The sequence below is a fragment of the Pelmatolapia mariae genome, linkage group LG17 (assembly GCF_036321145.2).
Source record: "Pelmatolapia mariae isolate MD_Pm_ZW linkage group LG17, Pm_UMD_F_2, whole genome shotgun sequence".
NCBI classification, from domain to species: Eukaryota; Metazoa; Chordata; class Actinopteri; order Cichliformes; family Cichlidae; genus Pelmatolapia; species Pelmatolapia mariae.
Window position 1 is genome coordinate 34,137,399 of NC_086242.1, and position 22,731 is coordinate 34,160,129.

The 22,731-nt window shown below is 41.4% G+C and overlaps 1 protein-coding gene across 4 annotated transcripts in view; it reads right to left on the reverse strand.

Moving 5' to 3' along the window:
- jak1 (Janus kinase 1) overlaps positions 1 to 22,731 on the reverse strand; it is a 44,536-nt gene that overhangs the window by 8,550 nt on the left and 13,255 nt on the right. For 3 of the 4 annotated variants that reach the window (XM_063460646.1, XM_063460645.1, XM_063460644.1), the window contains exons 2-24: positions 20,078 to 20,286; positions 18,793 to 18,916; positions 15,195 to 15,345; positions 14,669 to 14,832; positions 14,263 to 14,531; positions 13,374 to 13,489; positions 12,708 to 12,890; positions 12,104 to 12,261; positions 11,726 to 11,840; positions 11,038 to 11,236; positions 7,842 to 7,951; positions 7,425 to 7,577; positions 7,237 to 7,324; positions 7,017 to 7,144; positions 6,736 to 6,874; positions 3,945 to 4,096; positions 3,642 to 3,792; positions 2,736 to 2,824; positions 2,169 to 2,361; positions 1,766 to 1,890; positions 1,507 to 1,679; positions 774 to 891; positions 324 to 434 (exon numbers count right to left, since the gene is read on the reverse strand). In XM_063460646.1, the coding sequence (XP_063316716.1) occupies positions 324 to 434; positions 774 to 891; positions 1,507 to 1,679; positions 1,766 to 1,890; positions 2,169 to 2,361; positions 2,736 to 2,824; positions 3,642 to 3,792; positions 3,945 to 4,096; positions 6,736 to 6,874; positions 7,017 to 7,144; positions 7,237 to 7,324; positions 7,425 to 7,577; positions 7,842 to 7,951; positions 11,038 to 11,236; positions 11,726 to 11,840; positions 12,104 to 12,261; positions 12,708 to 12,890; positions 13,374 to 13,489; positions 14,263 to 14,531; positions 14,669 to 14,832; positions 15,195 to 15,345; positions 18,793 to 18,916; positions 20,078 to 20,279 (3,411 nt within the window). In that variant the 5' untranslated portion in view covers positions 20,280 to 20,286. Of the gene's footprint in view, positions 1 to 323; positions 435 to 773; positions 892 to 1,502; positions 1,680 to 1,765; positions 1,891 to 2,168; positions 2,362 to 2,735; positions 2,825 to 3,641; positions 3,793 to 3,944; positions 4,097 to 6,735; positions 6,875 to 7,016; positions 7,145 to 7,236; positions 7,325 to 7,424; positions 7,578 to 7,841; positions 7,952 to 11,037; positions 11,237 to 11,725; positions 11,841 to 12,103; positions 12,262 to 12,707; positions 12,891 to 13,373; positions 13,490 to 14,262; positions 14,532 to 14,668; positions 14,833 to 15,194; positions 15,346 to 18,792; positions 18,917 to 20,077; positions 20,287 to 22,731 lie in introns of those variants that run through there. The other variant, XM_063460647.1, reaches the window with a different exon arrangement.

A 22,731-nucleotide genomic window follows, 5' to 3' on the forward strand; every position in this document is an offset into this window, starting at 1 on the left:
ATCGGTGGTTAACGGTTCTTCTTTAAAGAGCGAAGTTATGAAAGAAACACAGTTTGTGAGTGAAAAACTGGTGATTGCAGTACAAATGACTGTATTACGAGTGAGAACGTCTCATTTTTGTACCCAGCAATGCACAGATGAATGTCAACTATTTAAGGTAAAAAACTCACAATGAATGAATACAACGCATCACACATTAAGAGGCCCATATTTACCTTCTCTTGAAGCCTACTGTTGCTGAAGTTTTTCTTTCAATATGCTGTATTTGAATTTGTGTAAATAAAAACAAAAAAAGCTAAGTCATTACCGCTGGTAATACTTACAGAGTCAGGACAGTCTTTAGGACACGGCAGCCTCTTTCCTTCTTGCAACACCTTCACCAACCGGATGATAGTCATCTGACCATGAGTTTTACCAATCATTTCGAGGAAGCACTGTGATGGTAAGGACAAGGTTTAATGGCTTTTATTTTCTAGCTTCCATAATTCTTCAGTCTTTCTAATCTGTGCAGGTTTATTAGTTAGTGCTTCTGGTAGCAGCAAAAAGCCTGATGTAAAAAGATGTTAATGATAAAATGAGCTCTTAGCACTGGCTCGAGCTACTTTGGAAAGCTCACAGTGGAGTCTATCATCTGCCACTCTGGCCAAAGACCAACACCATCTGCTACATACAAATATGTGTGTGCCGTTTACTTTACACGACTGGCACAGTATGTGTACTTAATGCAGAATCGCAGATGGGAAATATTAGTAATGAAAGTGCTGCACACTTACATTCATCGGGCTCTTGGCAGAGTCGCAGTAAGTGAGGAGTTCATACATCGTCACCCCAAAGGACCAAACATCTGAAGCAAGGTAAAACTTACAGAGAGTCAGACACTCTGGAGCATACCTGAAACACAAAAAGCATAAAGGCTCAGTCACTGTGACAGTTCCTTCTTCACCCTTCCACTATACTGAGAGGTTACTGAGCAACATATAGTGTCCTCAACTGTATGTTAACAGCAGAGCTAAATCTAACACTTGTGTTGCTGTGGGACCGTCACAAGGTTACGAAACCTGAGAGGCGCAGACCCGGCCCAAACAGCACCAAAGCATGGCTTGTGCCAACGGATGTGATGTCACTTTTGGTGACGTGTGTGCGAGTTGGACAACAGTATGTACAATGAGCCCGTAATAGTTCACCACTATTAAACACTGTTTTCTTGTTATTTGTTATCTTATTTAAAAAATAATAATTAAAGCTGCTTTAGAGATTAATGTCCTCATAGAATAAAACAACTCGGACTGACATAGTGTGCATTTTTCTGTCATTTTAGTGCAAACACATCCTTGAGGCTTAATTATCCGCCAGCTGACACCAGAGTCAATATATTGCTAGAAAGAAGAGCCCTTATGTGCCTTTTTTATATTAATCCTATCAATCCATTTAATTTACCATCTGACACCTCGCACCCACCACACACTGGTTTTCAGCTATTATCTCTTTGTTGTCCTCTTGACTTACCAGAAAACAGGGCTGTCATTCTCGTCCTTGACTGTGTAATAACCTTCGTTATCTTTGATGCTCTTCGTGAGGCCAAAGTCACCAATCTTTACAGTCGTCTCGTTCTCCATCAGCACGTTTCGGGCAGCCAGGTCACGGTGGATGTAATTTTGAGATCCCAAATAGTCCATTCCCTAAAATGAATTAAACACAGTGTCACCTTTCATCAGGTTCAGAGTGATCAAAAGGAATTGAAGGAACTGAAGAGAAGGTGCATTACCTTGCATATCTGCACAGAGTAGCTGAGCAAGGTGGGGATGCTAATCCTGGCTCTGTTTCTGGGCAGATACTCCTTCAAGCTGCCCAGTGGAAGATACTCCATGATCAGCTTAATAGCCTGACCACCTATAGATTCATAAAAACATGCAGTCAGACTTTCTGTATACATGAAATTATATTTATTTATTCTGATCTTTGAAAAACTGAAACACTCGTTGCTGGTCTGAAGGTTTACTCCAGAATCTATTTATGGTCTTCAACAACAAGTATATCCTCGCTCAATTTATAGAGTCAAACTAAAAGTTAACTTCTAATATTTGGTTATGTCAGTTTCTCTCTCAAAAACTAACTTTAAAAACACATTCAAAATCTTCAATATCATCATCGTGCAGTGGACAGAATACCTTCTTCTTGGGAAATGCCCTTATATTTGACTATGTTTTCATGGTAGAGATCCTTCAGGATGTCGATCTCTCTGGAGAGGTTGTTGCTCTGCTCTTCTCGGTTCTCGGGCTTCAGCGACTTCACAGCCACCAGCTCGCCCGTTCGGTCCCCCCTAGGGTCGTAGCGGCATAGCTCCACCTTACCAAAGTGACCCTGCATGAGAAACATGAAACAAATTTTAAGTACTGAACAGCAGACGAACAACTACATGGGAAGCTTCATCCATTGGCTCATTTAGTTCATCTAGTTCTGTTATGCTCAGATCACAGGGAAGCTCTGAAGGTCCTAGGGATAGATGGAGGCAGATGATCTGCTGTGGTGACCCCTAAAAAGAGGGGCTACTGCAATATATATATTTATATATACCTGTAAGCTTACACCCACCGGACCAAATAGACTTATATTTAATAAAACCATTTTTCATGTGAGCTGAGTGGCCAAGTTTCTTGTGCGTCAGTCTAATTACTAACAAAATGAATCCTATGATTGGCTCAACTTGAATGAAGCTAGACACAGCAGCACTGTACCTCTCCCAGATCTCTGATCTTCCTGAGAAATCTCTTTTCAAACATGGTTGGGTCAACATCTGGTGTTGGCTGGGGTTTGATAGAAGGGTCTGAAAGAACAAAAAGAGGCAAATTCATTAGGCACACTGAGTACAGCACGTCCCTCCCACAGCATATGCACGCTTGTGTCATAGGAAGTCCATTGTGGTCGACAGTGTCGACGTTTTCACTAGAACTCAGTGTGGTTATGTAATTACCTGTTTGCTCATGTTTCCACATAAATGGCTACTTCTGGCAGGACAATATATCACTCAGGCAAAACCTGTTACGTGTCATCATTTTGAATATTTACCTAATTCTAACAAAAAATTCAAACAAACAAACAATACTCACAAACAGTGAGAACTATAGTAGCTTGAAATAAGTTTGTCCCTTAGGGTTTCATTATATGATAAAACTAGCTTGATTAAAATGGGTTGCAGTATCCAATTCTAACCAGCAGGTGGAAGAAGAGAGTCTAATATCCTGCCATGGGGCCCATTTGAGGGGCTGATCTCTGACAATGCACCCAGTGAACTTCCTCAAGAACATCTGAGCAGTGTAAACAACTCTGTTCACAGCCTGCTACTCCATGAGATACAAAGCATGCTTCACATTCAGGTAACATACTGATATTTAAAAAACAAAACAAACAAACAAAAAAAGATCACAATGTTTTAACTTGTACTTCACCTGTTTTGTAGTCTTATGCAGTGTTATTGGCTTAAATTAAACATTTTTCAACTCTGAGCATCTAGAACGAATAAAAGCTGGACACCGTAGCAATACGATGACTGAAATCTAATGCTGCTCAGGTTTCATATGTGCAGCCTCTTTATTAAGTGTAAAAACTGGTTTTATATGACGTGCAGACATACTCGGACATACTTTTTTCTATGAGCTGATCCATCTCTCTGACAATAGCCCTGAAGAAAGGTCTCTTCTTGGGGTCATAGTTCATGCAGTGGGTCATGAGTTCAGCTAGCTCTGTGCAGTCCGGGGTGGCCAGTTGGCACTCTGTTTCATAAAATCTCTCCTTCTGCTCAGAACAGACATGAAAACACGCATGAACAAGGTGCTGCATGAAAACTGACCTGTCAATATGGATGGACAGAGATGGTTAAAAAAACCCAGAAAGAAACCGAGGGACACTTGGTTGGATGGTCATCAGTGCTTGTGTGTGCTCTTTACCTCTGTAAGCTTCTTGTCTTTGAGGGGAACCTCGCCATCATAGCAGATCTCCCACAGAGTAGTACCAAATCCCCATTTGTCAGCTGCGACACCCAGTGACGAGGCATTCCTCACACACTCTGGAGCGATCCACGGGATACGATGCACACACTCTGCACAAAGTGGACACAAACAAACTCCACTTTGTTTAAAAGTTACACTTGCAAGTAAATCAGTGAAGACAGGTTTAAGCTTTTTGTAATAAACACATTTTAAAATTAAAATAAATAAATAAATCAAGCCAGATATACTGAGGTGAAGCTAAAGTAAGTAAAGCTAACTGATGAGAGCTTCAAAGTGCAAATGCTGTCATGTTAAAATAATACATCAGGAAAGTTTCATGAAGTAAAAGCAAAAAAGAAACCGTGAAGAACATGTTTTTTCTTAATTATCAAATCATGTTATCATCCTCAGGCTCTAACAGTCACCAGTTTGTTTTTAATAAATGGCTAAAAAACTCAAAACATATGCACGTGTGTGTGTGTGTGTGTGTGTGTGTGTGTGTGTGTGTGTGTGTGTGTGTGTGTGTGTGTGTGTGTGTGTGTGTGTGTGTGTGTGTGTGTGTGTGTGTGTGGACTTTTCACACTGTAAAAGACATCTCAGGGCAGGTTATGCGCCTCCACACTCATGATGCCCCAATTCTAAAGAACAAAAATGAATTACAGTCTAGCTCTGACAAGCCAGCTGGCAGGTAGCCGACACAAAATGTTAAATTGCTGCTTGAAGTAAATTTTTAAAAAAGGCTTTGTATCAGCCGGCTCAATATATATATAACTTTGACTGGAAGACGGGCTAAATGATTGGCTGACCTCTACTAGTAGACAGATGAGCAGCGTAAGTACTAAGAGGTCAAGAAGGGAAGAAACGGTGGAGGAGCCGAACAGATATCTGAGCGGGAAATTAGATAATTGAGGTGGGGGGGGGGAGACAATGGATTAGAGGGTTTTGAGCAAAGTGATCTGAAATTGCTGGGAAGCACGGAAGACTGCTCCCAGTGGGTTTCTGAGCACTTTATCCATTATGTTCAATCAAATCCATGTACAAGAACATCGATGTCTAACTGGAAAACCAGTTGATCAGTAAAGTGATGGAGACATGGGGAAAAAACGGTAAAGTTCCAGGAACAAATGGTGAGGGAGGAGCCTTCCCAGGAGAATATGGCAGTGGGCATTTGTGCAGAAACATTTCTAACTGTTCTGTGGTTTATACAAGCGCACTGGGTCATCACGAAACTTATAGCTCTTGCAGAAAAACAGAAACATAAGCCATTTGAAAGTAGACATATCCTAGTTGCGCTGTCTTCTCTGATCCAATATCTAGCCTTAAATTATGGTCTTTGACAGAAGCGGTCAACTACCTGTGCTTCATCAGAAATATTATGTTCATTTTGTATTTTTGCTATGTTGAGTGGAAAGAAAATGAGGGCACGACAGAAGCAGAAAGAGAGAAAGCTAACAGTAGTCACCCCACATTTAAGTGATGAGAAGGAATAAAAATACGTTTTTAAAATTGTTTATTAGATAAAGTGTCACTCAAGTAAGCCAACATCGATGTGTTGTCATTTTCATAAACTTTGTGTCCTGGTTTGTTTTTAAACTGGTTTCAATGCCAAATTAAACATCATCTAATTATGTTTGCAGTTTTAATCCTGATTATATTGGCTTAAACATACAGTTTGTAATAACAAGACTAACAGTAAGCAGACAGCTCTGACATTAGTGTCGTGCGGAAAGACACGTTGTTATGAATGGAAAAAGTAAATACGATAATGGATGAGGATGAGGAGGTTCTAAGGTAATTACTTAGAGCAAGATGGCCCAGAGCCAGCTTCCTACTGCCTGTATTTAGCACAGAGCCTCGCCCTCTTCTGTCAACTTCCTTTACTGCTTACGATTCCACCCACTTGGCCACGACTGGAGGCTTTGTCCCCACAGCGAGCAAAGGTTGTATCCATCTTGATGCACGCTCCACGTAAGGAAATACCAGAAAGTTGATTTTGTGGGAGAAACTTTTCGTAACCCACCTCAGTGACTTCCTCAGCCTCAGCTGACTGCAGATTTCCCCAACCTCGTAAGTAGTACATTTGCAGAATGACCGAAACTAACACCCCCGACGTGAGGCCAGTTTCATGATCATTAATATGCAAACTGTCCTGACCACTGATCAAAGGTCATGACTACCATTCACAGAGAGTTGGGGAATGGCCACAACCACAGCATTGTAAGATGGCCCCCTCCACAGATCAGAGATGGCTTTTCATGTAAATGGCCTCCTGGCCTCTGTGTCCAGGATGTGCTCATCCTCAGCACTGGAAGAGTGGCCACTGGCCTTCACGTGTAAATACACTAAGGAGTCCTAGCCTTCTAGACAAGGTTGCTCTTCTGTGTTGTGCTTAGCCAGAGATTGTTTGATTTCCCCAATGTATAATTCACATCATTGGCTCTTAGCAGCATGCACTATACTGCTATACTATTGTATTACTATATTAGTCACCTGGATGAGAGGCTGAGTGAAATGTTTCTCGGACTGAAAATGCTACATAAACAACTTTTAAGAAAGATACTACACATTCTTTTTTTTTCCTTTATAAATTGCACAATGACTTTCTGACACTCATCCACTGGTTTTACTTTCAGTTACAGCTGACTAGAAAAGTGGAAGTTACTGTGAAATTTTCCATGGCAGCTATTCTGTAACCATTTAAGTTTCATTTTTAGTAATCCAAACTGAGCCTGTCTTTATGTGGACTTACCCTCTCTAGTGAGCACTGTGATTGGTATTCCTGGGTCGCTGAGCTTAATGAATGGCCCTCCTTCATCATTACCAAGTCCGTCTCTGGCCAGCAGTATGTTCTTAGCACACACAAAGCCATGGACCAGCTTTTTGTCCTCCTACAACAAACACGAGACAGAACACATTTTCGTCCATAAACAAGAGGACACGCTTTCACATTTCATAGAAGAAACTAATATCGACCTCAATCCATGGCTAAAAACAAGTTTTCATGGACTGTCTTTTGTTCTCCTCTCTTACCAAGTAACTGAGGGCTGATGCCAACTGCAAGGCCACCTGGAACTTCCACGATGTGCTGAGTGGAGTCTGTTGTCTCCTCATAAACAAATCCAGTGGTCCTAGCTGGACAAACTCCTCCACCATGATATCTTATGGTACACAAAGAGAAAGGTGTCAAAAACCTTAGCCACAGGAATAAGAACCTCATTACGCAACCACACCGCTCCTAATATGCACTTACTCTCCTGGTGGTGGACACACACTCCATAGAGCAGCACAATATGTTTATGGGACACTTGTTGCATCTTACTGGCTGTTTCAAAAAAAGCCTTTCAACAGAAAGACAAATATTTCAGTATGGTTAGATGTTACAGGATAGATACAATTTGATGGAATTTTCTGGGATGTTCCACATCTTTAGGAGCTCACCATGGAGATGTCCCTGTGTCCAGAACCCAGCACCTTTAGGACCACTTTGACTTCCTGGAAGGATGTGTATCCTGCATCCTCCTCCTCCTCACCCTTCACCTTCAGAGTGCCCGAGTAAATGTTGGTTTTTGTACCTATACCTAGGTGCTCCTCCTGGTTGACACAACAGAGAGCCCAAAAGATTGTATTGTAAAGTATTAAAGCAAAAGTATACCTCCTACAAGAAAGGCTTTTGCAGCATTTTATTACAGGTTTTTCAAAAACATCGTAACTCTCACTTCCACATACAAAAAAACAGAGCCCAAACTATAAAATGCGACGGAATGCATTTAAAATAATGTAAAAAAGTGTAATTAATTGATTTATTTAAAGAAAAAACAAAAAACAGGAAACAAACACAGAAGAGAGAAGGAGTACCTGCTCAATGTCCTCTTTGAGAATGCGTGGGAAGCTGACTTGATTGCCTGGCATGTGTCTCTTAGGGGCTGTTGCTCTGTTTTTGGTGGCCACAAGGAGATTTGAAATCTCTGTAACATAAAGAAAACAGATTTGATTGTAAGCATTACATATTAAAAAGATATACTTTAGATTCTTATTTTTGCGAACAACTGTGTCCCCTCGTATAAAAATGGCATGTCTGTCTGTTCTGTATTTATCATTTTAAATTCTGTTTAGAAAATTTTAAATCTACCTCTGTAGATGCTTTAATATATTTAATATATTACATATTACTGATATTTAATAAGATAAAACTGCCATGCCTTTATTATCAAAATATACAAATATCCAATAACATTAAAAGTATAAGCAAGAATGATTTTTACAGTGAAGTAATGTATTTTACAACAGCCACAAATGTACAGATGATCATATAGGCCCTGGCATTCTGAATGAAAGAAGAACCGTGTTTAGATGTGGTAAAACAGGCATTCAAGAATTACGTCAATGTGGCAATGATGTGAACAGATATTCGTATTTGGCTACCATACTGATTCAGTTTATTTTTTGCGTATACAGAGACATGTGGGAGGAACAAGTGAAGATGTATCTTTGTGCCTGTTACCTATATGCATGTGTGTTTGTGGGTGTCTACTGCTGTGACAAAACCAACGCACTGTGGTTTAAGGGGGAAGAAAAAACCCAGCATCTGTGCTCCATCATTTCGGAGAGCATCTCGAGCACTATTCTGTAACATGCAATCTGGGTTTTCATGCTAAAAGCCAAACACAGCATGCACCCACATGTCCTATCAAATATTTTATATACTCCTCTAAAACCTCGCCTTAATCTAGATACTTACAAAGCAACACATACTCACCCACTCTTAAACACTGCAGCATTTTTCACAATTTATCTTACTGTCAGAACAGATAAACAAAAACCTGCGTAGAGCCAAAATAACAATAAATAAGTCAACTGCATGCTATTCCCAGGAAGTGAGCATATAAGGGTGTTATTGTGGTAGACAGAGCATTGTGCAACACCTTATAAATATTTTAGCAGAGACAACACAGCACTTTGGTCTTTTGTCTTCCTCTAAAGCTCATCCCGACCAAAGACTAACCGAAAACAGCCAGCATTTAGATGACTGTCAGAACCACAACACCCTGAACAAACACAAGCAGCCCTACACATCCATGCATAAATGGCTCTACCTTTCCCTGAGTGAAGTAAACAGAAGAGCACTAGATTGGCTCCGGAAACCCACATTTACAACTCTCTTCCTCTCTGACACCATTTTACAGAGACAAACACACACACACCTGACCAGACCTGCTTCTCTTCACTCTCAGTGAGTCACCTAAACTTCAATAGCAATCCACAACTTAGAGTCTGCACAAAGTGCAAAACTGTCTTTTGATGTAAAAAAAAAAAAAAAAAATACTGTTGGGATTCACTATAAAGTTGCAATGACAAATTTCAAATTGAAGTAAGGCAAGTTTATTTATATAGCACAATTCAACAACAAGGTGACAAGTAATAAAGTATTTCTATTTAAAGAGCAGTCCACGAAGAACGTGTCAGAAAGCACCAAAGCCACTGCTCATTGTTACTCAGCAGTGCACACTCACAGAGCTCTGAAACATCCGAAACCAATTTTCAAGCCAAGCCATTATTATGACTCAGAATGAGCTAGAATTACGTCTCAATCTTACAATGATTTGTTGCTCACAGGTGGCTGTGTGTCACCCATGAAAAAAAAAGGAAATGCACGTAGAATTATTGACATAACTTGGGCAGGGCCTCCTTGGATGAGGGTGTCTAGTGATAATGGCCGAAACACCCAATGAATCCAAGGTCCACTGGTGATTATGTGTCCCAAAATTTTTATATTGTAATCTAGATCAGATTACTAATCCCGAAACATAACCAAGTAAGGTAAAAAGAAACTAAAAAATGCCAGAATAGCTTGTGATAAAAGACCGAAACACCCTATGAAGCTGAGGCACACAACGATGTGTCCCACTGGTAAAGTTTCCGGGCTGCCATTCCTCAAGACTTTCTCCATTCAGCCATCAGCAATTGCAACATGTAGTCCTTTTATTGAATCATTAACAAGTGGCTCGGTCGGCATCTGACAGCAAACACTGCTCAGTGTTCTTCTTCACATCCTGAGTCAGCTTAATCTAGAGACCAGCTGCAATAATCACCAATTGTACATGCAGTCTCCATAAATTTCAAACATTCTGACATTGTTTTTTGTAGATCACCAGCTTCTCTTAAGGTCTAATTAAGTTTTTGACCTGCTAATTTGCACCACTCTTGGTAAAATAGACTGATCATTACTCATGTCTGTGCTCATAATTTTGTCTATTGTCAGTAGATGACACGCAGTTTTTACAATTGCGGTATCATGCCAATATACCCTAAAAATAAAAATAAATCTAGCTTTATATCACACTGAAAAAGAATGACTTGTTTCCCTGAGCTTTATAGGTTGAAAATCTGTTGTATGTCTGATCCTACCCAGTATTAAAGTTGGAGTTTGTCTTTTATGATGATGAGGGTGGCTGTAGCTCAGGTGGCAGAGCAGGTCAGCCACTAACCAGAAGGTCGGTGGTTCGATCCCAGGCTGCCTCCTGGCTGCATGCCAAATATCCTTGGGCAAGATACTAACCCCATGTTTGCCTACTGGTGGTGGTCAGAGGGTCTGGTGGCGCCAGTGTCTGGCAGCTGTGGCTACAATGTAGCTTGCCATGTGTGTGAATGGGTGAATGACTGAATGTAGTGTGAAGCGCTTTGGGGTCCTTAGGGACTAAGTAAAGCGCTATACAAATGCAGGCCATTTACCATTTTACCATGATGGAAAAAAGAACACGCTGCATAGGTTTAACTGTGCCACATGCTTTTACATGTACAATATGTATGAAAAAACCTGCTGTGAACCAGTGAAATTACTTTATTGTGTCATTAATTCAACACTGTTAAAATTATCATATGCAGTAAGACTGTGTATTAAAAATAGTCAATTTATGGATGTAAAATGCAGAGTTCCTTTTCCTATTCGTGTGTTTGTGATATTATTCTTGTCTTGAAAATAATAATGTAAATTTGCGATGCTGCGAGCTTGTCTTTACTGTGAATTCCATTGTTTATTTTTCATTAAGCTTACCTCTTGGCTGTGGGGGGCAGCAGCGGACCAACTGGAACTGAAGGTTGTCGCTACGCAGATTCTGGCCCTCCAGGTGCTCAAGCAGCTCCTTAAGAGTGGATTGTGATGTATCTGTGCCGTGTAGAGTGAAGGAACTGGGGGTAACCTCAATCTGGAAGTTCTTGTATTGGCGCACAGGACGAGACTCCCTCAAGTCAATCTGGATGAACAATAAACAATTTTTTCATTTTAAACAAGTAGTTCTTTTATCAACAATCAACAATCAAAAGACCCTCTATGAGCAAGCATTTGGTGACAGTGGGAAGGGAAAAACTCCCTTTTAAAAAGAGAAGACCTCAGCCAGAACTAGGAGCAGGGAGGACAGCCATCTGCTGCAACCGCATGAGAATGAGAGAAAAGAGAAGAAAGCAGAGAGAAAGGAAAAACGGCAAACTATGGAAAAGAACGCCAAAATTTAACAATTGCTAATTCTTCACCTTTCAAGTATTTTTTCCGAAGCTTTTGAATGGCAAACAGGCTTGTAGAAATTTAACAGAGACCAACAAAGATGGGTGTGTGCTTGAATACATTTGAGGTCTACAGTGGTCCCCTCAACCCAAAATTCCTCCTCTCATTTAAAAATTAGTAAATAAAATTTAGGTAAGTAGTGTTTTGTGAATTTGTCAGTTAATCAGTAGATATATAGTACCTCACTGCAAACCACAGTGATGATGATGTACTGGTACTCAGTACAGCTCCAGCGCAGGATGTAGGCACCCTCCTCATTGCCCTCCTGGCGCAGCTTTTGGACGGCGTACTCCGTACTGCAAAAACAAAAACAACAAGACATTTGATTTAACTGACCTGACCTGAGACAGCTGTTCAATCAAGATATCCCAGAAATATTAAGCTATAAGAAAAATTTGATGGAGGTTCTTATAGGAGCTTCTACTTTGACATTTTTCAGCCTGCGATGTGAGTTAATCACCATGTCCAGTAACATGACATGTAACAAATGATGAATTTGTTTGATAAAACTGCATGTGGCACATTCTCATCCTCCTCAAATAAAACTGCCAGTACAAACCTGATGGGTCCGTGGCAACCATTGGTGATGTTGTGTACCACTGAAGCTGGAGCCACCTCCTTGCACAGGTAGTGATGGGCATCCACAGTCAGCCTGAAGTACCCGTCCACAAGGGCTGCAAAGGACAGAGCCTCTGCCCTTGTATCCATCAGCAGCTCCTGAAAAGCGCAGAGACATCCAAAGAGTGATAAAGGAAAGCAGGAAGGGAAGAAGTGATCAAAGTAGCAGCTATTACAAACACTCCACAGCACTCTCGAGCCCTGTAGTATGAGCAGTGATGAATGACAAACTCTAATTTAATTTCACAATTAAGTATGATAAAATAATTTGTCATGGCTAATAAAATGTAGCGAGGCGTCATCTTTGATTTGGCAGGTGAAACAAAACAATACAAAAACAAAAACACAACCAATGCAGAGAATGCAAGAAACAAGCTACAGGGCTTCTCAACAATGAATCCTTATACAATTCTTATTTAAGATATTATTAATAACACTTTAATTGCAATTTCTGGTTTTACTCATGAATGAAAAGTTTTAAAATTTTAAGTGAGCATTTGAGCAAACACTAAAGGAAAACACACACACACACGCATTAGTCTCACCATCTTCTTGTTGTCCTGTTTATAGATGGTGACCATTGCCTCTTTGATGACAGTATGTGTGATCTCATGGAAGTCACAGAAGACCACCCAGCCTTCGTTTGCATCTTTCTTTTTGTCAGTCTTCTGTTTTGCATCATGTTTGTTCTTCTTTGACTTTCCTTTTTCTCTACAGGCCACAGACGACTGTTTACAAAGCAAACATAGCAGTGTTCATAAACAAATCACCAAATTAACCACGAATATGAATTTTTCTTAGCCAGTCTGAAAATGCTGCATCACCTTTTCAAAGTCTCAATGACATTCTGTAACAGATCTCAGTGCATCAGAGATGTATCGAGTGATTAAGCAATGTTAAAATAAAATGTTAAAATGTTTTACTAAAATACTTTAAATATTACAATGTTTAACATTTAATATTTCTATTAAAGCCACTGATTACATTTATCAATTTTGCACACATTTCCTAACTTACTGAAGCTTGTATGAACTTGTTAACACCCAACAGTAAGTTACCGATGTTTTCCTCATTTGTTTATAAATTAAGGCCAGATTAAATGGGTGTGCCGTCTCTGGGATTCTTAAATAACAGGTTAGAGATCTGTCTGCTACTTGTTTGCTACTCAATTTACCATTGTGAAACTAAAGGCCCTTGAGGTTTTTACTCACTGTAGCGGGTTTCTTCCTCCAGGAAATACCAGTGGTGCCGGTAACCAGGACCTGCATGTCACGGCTTGCCTCCATGTTCTGACTCTGAGCGTGTCCTAGACTCTGATTATAATATCCTGGAAACAGGTAAACATAGCAAACATATATTGTAGTAGTTGCATAGAAACATAACATTTTACACAAAGATTGTTTACAAAATAATCTGTTATTAACCATGGTGACTTTATGTTTGAAAGGGAAAAACAAACAAACAAACAAACTCAGATCCCCAGATTACTTTCAGTAATCAGCCCTATAGTATTTGTAATCTTCACACGTTATTTAGAAAAGTACGGGGTGTGGTCTACTAAGTAATAAGTGGGTTAATGTTACAATGTGTAAACATCCTCTTTCACTTTTGTTTTTTAGCCATTGCAAAACTTCTCACTGTGTCTTGGGTATATTTGGATGTCAACAAGGTGCAAACCTTTTTTTTTCTCTCTCTTGCAGATCTGCTAGTGGGACACCACAGGTACCCTACATGTAAACATACCAAACCACTGCCAACTATAGATCAATGCAGCTAATTAAACTACTGTCAGAGGACAGTAAAGACAAGCGGTTATCTCAGTTTTGTGGTAGAGTAGCAATTAGAGTTTTCCTCATTATATGTACTATTCCCTGACTGGTCTCAAACTCTAACAGGGATTAATTCAGCAACTGTTTGAATCTTTCGTCACTCAAAATCTTCTGAAAAATTTGGTCATGCTGGAAGTCAAAAAATAAAATGCCGGCGTGCTTTTTTTTACATCTCAAATAACAACCTGAGCTGTTGTATGTCACAAATCTGGAACACTCCCTGGGAAACTAAAATCACGATTAGCACCTTCTCACCACTCCAGTTACTTACCGTAGTAACTTCCATTGCAGAAGTCTCCCTCCTGAATTACACTAAGTGAAGAAGGCTCAAAAACCTCACTGCCCATGCTGCTGACCAGGCCCTCCAATGTGGCCAGGTACTTGATCTTCAGGTCGTATGTCGTGATGTTGCTGTCCTTTACTGTGCGACTGTTGAATTCAGTGAGGAATTTCTTGAACACGTTGTTGATGCGGATCCGTGTCAGAATGTTACGCTGCTTAATGTTGCGGTTCAGCGAATCTGGGATGAAACGTTTGTAGCTGGGAAATGGGGAGAGGAGGGGATCAAGACAGAATGCATAAACATTTTTGTCAATACAATAAAACACTGTGCTACTCTCTGTATTTTAGTAGTAGGTGTCGTTTTTTTTGGCAATAATCAAAAAGCTGTGTGTTACCTGATTTCATGGGAAGCAGTGGACAGAGGCATTTTCTCGTTCATGGCGTAGTGAGTGATTGCAAGCACAGCCATGCCCAAACACTCGTTTTCTATCTCATGTTGCTCTGCCTCTGACTGAGGGCTCCTGAGTGGAACTACGCCAGTCTGAAAGTCATTTTGGCTCTGTGCAACAAATATACATTTATCCTTAGCAGATAATCAGACAGACAGCAAACACATGTGATCATAACAGAACTCTATGGAAAAACTGATCGTACACACTGTAAAAAAAACATGAGTACTAGCTGATGTTGTTTTAAAATGAGCTTTCATTGATAATGTGTTTTCATGGGATTTTAAAGTAAAATTAAGAAGAAAATAATACACCAAAAACTTTCAAATGTGTTAAGTCGAGTCAAAGTGGATCTTTCTGTGATCTGAGATAATATATTCTTGATACATGCAACAATGAATGGGTAAAAGCTTGTGTATACAAAAACCAGTATAATAATTCAGGGTCTAAACTAAACCTTGCAAGCACAAACCTGAGTAAACAGGTAAGTCAAGGAGTCAGCATCCAGTAACGGTGTTCCCTCTGGTATTTTCTGTGGGCTGTTTCCTTTGAGTTTACTGATGCAGTGCCTCCAGACATACGGCTCTCCTTCAATGGAGCTATGCCAGTTTCTGAAATAAAACCTGCCAGCAGAGAGATAGAGTACTGGTTAACAGCACAGCATACATGAGGGAATTTATGGCTTTGGTTTCTTCGTTTTTCTTTTTATGTGGGTCTGCATCACATTATTGATGATGAGTGATTGAAATGTAAAACTGTCCGTGCTGACTTTTACTCTGTTACTCTTTTAATCTGTCATCTCCATTTGACTTTCCAGTTAGCATTTCAGTGCTGGGCAGTGACACCACCATCTCAGGTTTGAGGTTTTGGTTTTTTGGTTGTTGTTTTTTTCTTTTACTTTTTGACCCGTTTTCCTGTTTTCTCTGAAACGAAGCAATTTTAAAGCTAGCCTGTGCTTTTCAGAGGAAATACGTGTACAACATGTATCTGTCTACATCCTCCAAAGAACAACAATAGACAAAGGGCAATGCACAATAAAGTAGTAACCTAAATCAAAGCAACACTGAAAAATGAATGAAAAAAAGAGTAAAAAGTAATAAAACAAATAATGAAGGCTCAATAAAAGGTCATGAATTTAATAAAACCTGATATATTAATACTGTCAAATATGCCATCCGATATTCTCTAATATTACAACTTTTTAAAAAATATCTGTATCTATGCTCTGTTTTGCCACTTTCTGACCTTATATACCGGTAAATCTATCCTGATGGTATTTTTATCTTTGTGTGTGCTTTGTTTAGACTTTGCTTGTGCTTTGTTTAGACCATGTTCATATCATGATATGATCATAATAACTCACTTTTTTTAGGTGGCTGCAATTTGATACAAGAAGATCATACACAAACTATGCACCACAGTTAGGCTCTATGCACACTAGATTTTCCCTCTACTAGCTATTGTCTAAACAGAGCACAGATAAAGAGGAAGTGTAATTGACACCACAGTAGTGGTTTTTTTTCCTCTTTGCATGACATGCTACTCAAGTTGTACAGTGGGGTAGTAGAGTCAAATACAAATATGGCATTATTTTACTGGTTTTAAAAAACTGACAAAATAAACTCTTCACTAAAGTATTCTTCACTGGGTCAAGTCTGGTGCAATACTTTGCCATTGTCACGCGAAACGGTAGAACAAACTGCTTTCTGTTCCTATTTTTAGTTCCTTTTATAGCTGTTGTAAGATTATATTATTTTATGAGCAGCAAAACAACTCCCTCACTAACCTTGACCTTTGGCTGAGTCCTGTGTTGGCTTTCCTTTGTCTGTTTTTAAATAAGGTCTAACAAATGTTTCATTTCAATTTGGGGTTCAAAACATGACACAGTAACAACAAATTCTCGCTGCAAAAACTAAAGCTGTATTACCAAACTCTCCAATCAATTACAAATAGATCATTTGGTCCAGACATTTTTATTCTATTTTATTATTGTGAAATATCTTATCCTATCATCTTACTTAAAGAGCACTCGCATTTATGAAAAAATGTCTGATGCTGACAAGTTTTTGTTTTAAATCAGAACACACAGAATGGCTTACAAGTACACAAAAAAACCATATAAGGAAGCAATTCTGCCCTATTCAGAAGTTGGGATTCTTAGCTTGTGCTAAACAAAAGTGAAACAAAATAACTTAGTCTTAATAGTGTCTTTGGGTTTTTGGGACATGGTTGGTTTAATACAGTTTGAACCCCTGCTCTATCCCAACAAGCGAGGAGAGATTCCATACCTAATTGCCAGTGTTCCTAGCTAGGAGGAGGCAAGTCAAGGTTCCCGTCTTTAATTTCTACCTAAGTTGCAATGCCCAGATTCCAGCACCTAATATTCTGTCTGGCCTATAAAGACTTGGTTGAGTCCCCTGATGATAACCAGCTAGGACAAGTTGCATACTGCATGATGCTCCGAGATGTAAGCTATAATCTCGCTTTGTAGCCCATCCCTCTTGAGTCAGGCTTTATCGGGCTTGGAGCATCATACAGTATGCAACTTGTCCTAGCTGGTTATCGTCAGGGGACCCAACCAAGTCCCTCCTAGCTAGGAACACTGGCAACTAGGTGTTCCTAGCTAGGAGGGATTACAGCTTAGCAAGCTATGTCGATCTTAAAGTCAGAGTATTATGTGTCGCGAAAGACCACATTAACCTGTCCCTGACCAGTTACGGTTTAAAATCAGCTGAAAGCACAAGCTGACTCTTTCATTTACGGCATGTTCTAAATACAGTCGAGTTGCTATAGGGGAAATATGTTTTATATGTGAAAACTGTTAAGCTGTACCTTAATAGAACCATAGAATTAATTACAAACCGTGTGTTGCAATGCATAATACAGAACACATGCTAAGAATACCTGTTCAGTCAATAAAATTAATTTCCCTTTGATCTGTCTACAAGCAAAATTTCCATATCTTCTTTGTCAGGTTATGGGGCAATAATATTTAATGTTTAAATGTCTCCAGTTCAGAGCTCTAATGTGCAGTCATCACCTTAGCGAAAAAAAACAAAAAACAATAGCACCGAGTGCACTTTCAGCAATAAAATAATTAACTTGAATGACCCATGAAATGCCCCTTTTTATGTGAGTATGCACAGAGCCTGAAGCAAATTGTGCTGCTTTACAGAGAAAATTTATAATGTGAAACCCGTTGCTTCCTGCTGGGGTTTTAGATTTATCAAGTCAACTAAAGCAAAGAAAGCCTGGCAGTGTTTAACTTTATTTGCAGTATTCTCTTCTGGTATCACAAAATGTACACCCTCTGATACAATACAGGAAACAATTCACAAATGATAGAAAATTAGAGTATTCAACTCCAGAGTAGGGATGGGTATCGTTTAGGTTTTATCCGATACCGGTGCCAAACTGGTACTTTTGAAACGGTGCCGGTGCTTAAGCGGTGCTCGAACCGGTGCTTAAAGAATAGAGAACACAAACTTTGTCCAAAAACCTCTTATGTTTTTATTTTTAGCAGTCTCTTTTTTCTGCAAAATGATAAGCACCGTCCAGCCCCACGCACGGGGCAATCCGCGCTAACTCGCTAATGGAGATTTACCACACCCGCAGTAGATGTGCTCGGTGTGAGGTCTTGTAGCAAGCTATCAAATACGGTGCATTTCTCGGCTTTTGAAAAAAACGCTATGCGTCGCCAGGTGTTTCATCAGATTCGAGGTGTTACCTCCTTTGCACAGTATCACCTTAAAGCACTGCAGGCTGCTGAGTTTGCATCTTTTGCTGTGAAGTACAGCCAGACTTTTGACTGCTTCGCCTTGGGCATTTTTAATCTGTAGCTCTCCTCTAAAAGAACATACGTACCTGGGCCCGCCTACTATCCTTGGAAAGGTAAAATGATTGGCTAGAATCCAAAGTGTATGACATCTCAGGAAAAAAAAAAGCACAGAAATAAAGCACCGAAATGTGCGCTGCTTTTCAGTCTGGTTACTACCGTTTATGTCAGAACCGGATATCGGTACCCATCCCTACTCCAGAGCGGTCATTTGCTGCCGTGACATCATTCTTACCTCATACGATAGTGGAACTTGATACTGGTTTCATCTGTGACCTCGAACTCGTAGTTTGGGGGATACCAAGTGCCAGTGAGCTCATCGTACAGGGCAAATAGGTTATGGCACAAGGGAGAGATAGCTGAGAGACAGGAGAGCGGGGGGGGGGGGGGGGGGGGGGGGGGAATCAATAGTCAGGCTATTAGAATAATGACATTGGAAGAGGGGATTACAGCCTGTTTAAGGAGAGTGTTTAAGAGATGTGGAATACAATCTGCTTCTAAGCAGACACATACACAGCAATGATCCCACTATATCATTGCAAAAGATTAAATGTTTTATGACTCGTAGAAAAGGCTCCACTCTGTCCATCTGTTGTTCTGACTTGGGATGTGCCAGTCTGATATCTGGATCAGATACTGGTTGGATCCCGAATAGCTGGATAAGATACTGGAGACAATGCACTGATCTACAGCATTTCTATTCAATTCAGTTCTATTTAGTTAACTACACCATGCAACGGCAGCAGGGTACTGGCTGTTAGCCAGAGTGCTAACATAGCATGGAGGAAGCTGGCAGTAAAAGGACAGCAGTTGGGAGACATTTCACACTACAGAGCTACATTTGCACAGCAGCAACAACAGCTTTTATTTCGTATGTTTCATATGTTTTTACTTTCACCTCAAACTTGGGTGAAAGTGAGTTGTTGCAGGTAAAAAGCTGCAATGATGATATTGATATCTTTCTTACTCCTTCTTACAGCCTCACATTTATACATTGTTCACATTTGTCTGGATGTCACCAAAACTGAAGCTTCTGGTACCTTTCAATACCAAAGTTCCATAAAGTATCATGTATGTTCCTGGTTCTCAGTATCAGGTTTGAAATCCCACCATTGTGACAATGGAAGCTAGGTAGCTAGCAGTATTATTGTTTATTTAGAGAAATAAATGTGCATACATGTAAAGGCAATGAGAGTGCTTAAGAGACGTGGAATACAATCTATTTTTAAACAGAGATAAAAATAAGTGTACTATTGCTTAATATACTTTTCTGATTTTGACAAAATTTAAAAATTGACAGTCAGCATATGTAAGATTGCACGCCCAATAGGTATAAGATTAAAGCTAATCATTATTAATAACTCTATGCTTTTGTCTTTTCAATCTGGATCTCCCATTTTACTATATACTATATTCAGTTACAGAAAAAAAAGGAAAATACACTCTTAATTACTGCAACAGGAAGAGATTAAATCAAAGAACTGGCAAATGACAATTCTGTAAACAAGTCAGCCACTTACAGCATTTCTTGGCAGCGTCCACGCAGAGGTTCTCGGCAGTGTAGTGGCCTTTTGGGTATTTCAGTGGGTCAATGTCGGGTCTGTAAAAGTGGATTTCCAGGCCTTTAATGGAAGCAGGTGAGGAAGAAGTCTGGGGTTTCCTAGGTTTCCTCATCTTCAAACAGAGTTGCCTGCCCAACTCCATCACGTACAAAGTTGGCATTCAGACCCTAGAGAAGTGAAATAAAAAATTTAAAAAAAAAACAGAAAAAAGGGGGTAGGGGTAGGAAGTGGGAATGTTAGAATCACATTTGGAAATTCCTTAAATTTTGGTCTGTGGAGAGCAAAACTGTGAAAATTTACTGTGCTGACAGAATGAAGAACAGGCAACTCATACAAGCTTCATGTACCACAGGTTCCTAATGATTATTTCCTGTTTCTAGTTGAGGAACAGATATTTTGCATCCTCTGCCACTGTCAGGGCAGATATAGGGCACAAACTATAACATTTAATCTAATTAATATTTTTAGTTATCTTGTAATGTGTTACTCTGTACATATTTTAATAGACATTTTTTGTTCTCTGGCAGCTCTAATGCTATAACATTGTGACCATAGTCACATGATAACTCATTGAAAACTTCAATTATATTCAATATTCTACTAATGGTCACAGGTTCCCTTTCAGTCGATTCACTCGGTACAACACATAAGTATGGGATATCACGCCCTCGCGTGTCCTGGCTGAAGAAACCTTTATTCACGCCTTTAAGGCGATGACGTGTGATGACACGCGCACGGCCCCGCCTGCACATATAACCGCTGTCATCACCGTCATCCCTCAGTTCTTACGCTCTTCACCTCGCTGAGAACACCTCTGCTGAGTTGGGCTAACTAGCAGCAGCTAGTTAGCTCCGTTGTCTGCCGACTTGAACTTAGCTTAACTGCCCCTGTTGGTGTTAGCCTCCACCGCGCAGTTGGTGTGTAGGCTGCCCGCGGAGCGCTAATTTCAAGTTTTCCTGTGCAGCGTTTCACTTCGCGTTTTGGAATGGACTCCAAACCAAAGCGAGCAAAGCAGAAATCTTCTGTTCGCCCCTGTCCTCAGGGATGCGGTTTCTCTTTGCATGACAGCGACCAGCACGATGCCTGCCCTGTCTGCCTGGGGATCGTCCACGCTAGGAGAGCGTTGACAGAGCCCGAAGCCTGTGCGTTTTGTTGCCAGCTCCGGCGCTCGACCCTGGAAAGACGGGTGACGTTTGTGGAAAAAGTGCTGGGACGCTCGGCTGTCGTACGGCATGACCCTCTCCTTTCCGAGTCTGGAGCCCCGGCTTCGTCCGACTCCGAAGACGAGGATTTTCCGGTCGATGTCCCCGCAATTAGCTGGGCTGACCACATGGAATATGTTGACGGGTTAGCCGATGACGAGCCGGAACCATGCAGGAGCGCTGACGGGCTTCAGCCTGGGTTGAAGCCCGCCAGCGCTCCCCAGGAAGACGATGACGTGCTGGACATCGGCCTGGACATCCATGGTTTGTCGGAGGATGAGCAGGAGAGCTCATTGTCGGGCCAATGTGCCGCCGCTGCTGCGCCGGTCGGCCACGATGGTGCCTCTCTTTTCTCCCTGTTTCGCCGTGCTGCTGAGAAGCTGCAGGTGGACTGGCCCTCTCCTCCCAAGCTCAGAAGCCGTCGCGGTTCGCGGGTTTTTTCCTCCCACCGGAGCCCGCAACGGCCAAAAACTGCCTTCCCATGTTCCCAGACTTTGTCTGCGAGCTAACAGCATCATGGGACAAACCTCTGTCTACCCGCGTCACTGTGCCCGGCTATGGACAGTACATGGAATTGGACGGCGCCGAGGGGGCTGGCTTAGCTAACCCACCCCCTATGGAGCCGTCTCTGGCTGCTTATCTGGCCCCGTCCCATAACCGTGGTGTCGGCGGCCCCGCAACTCTGCCGTCCAGGCACTGCAGATTCTCTGCTTCGCAGTTGGAGAAGATTTATCGGGCTCAGGCCGGCACTGCTCGCGCCATGAGCTCCGTCACCATGCTCCAGACGTACCAGGCAATGTGCCTGGCGGAGCTCGGATCGCTGGTTCCTGATGACAGCCCGCTGGCACCTCTTCTTAACGAGGTCAGAGTCGCCACAGATTACATCCTCCGTGCGTCTCGCTGTGCAGCGCTCTCCCTGGGCAGAGGGATGGCTTCGACAGTAGCGGCACCTGTGGCTGACCCTCTCTGACGTCCCGGATAGGGACAGAGCTGTATATCTGGACGCACCAGTGTCTGCGGCTGGGTTATTCGGACATTCACTTGAAGCCCTTCAGGCTAGATTCGATCTGAGGAAGAAGCAGACGGAAGCTCTGCGCGACATCATCCCCAGACGTCAGCCGAAACCCAAGCCCACAGCTAGCTCTCACAGGCCCGCTGTTCCTCTGCCGACTGGCAAGAGACCGGCGCCCACTGCTGAAGTAGGTGTGCCGCCAGCGAGAGCACATCCTCCGGCCCGAGCTCCACCCCAGTCGGCCTGGAGCAAAGGCCCACCCTCGGGCCCCCGGCGGGCCCAGGAGGAAGAAGCCTCAGCCCTCCTAGCTGTGGTTTCGAGTGGAGAAGGGGTCCAGCAGCAGGGAGACGCTGTTTTTACCCCTCTGTTGCCGCACAAGAGGTGCCGCTTAAGTTCTG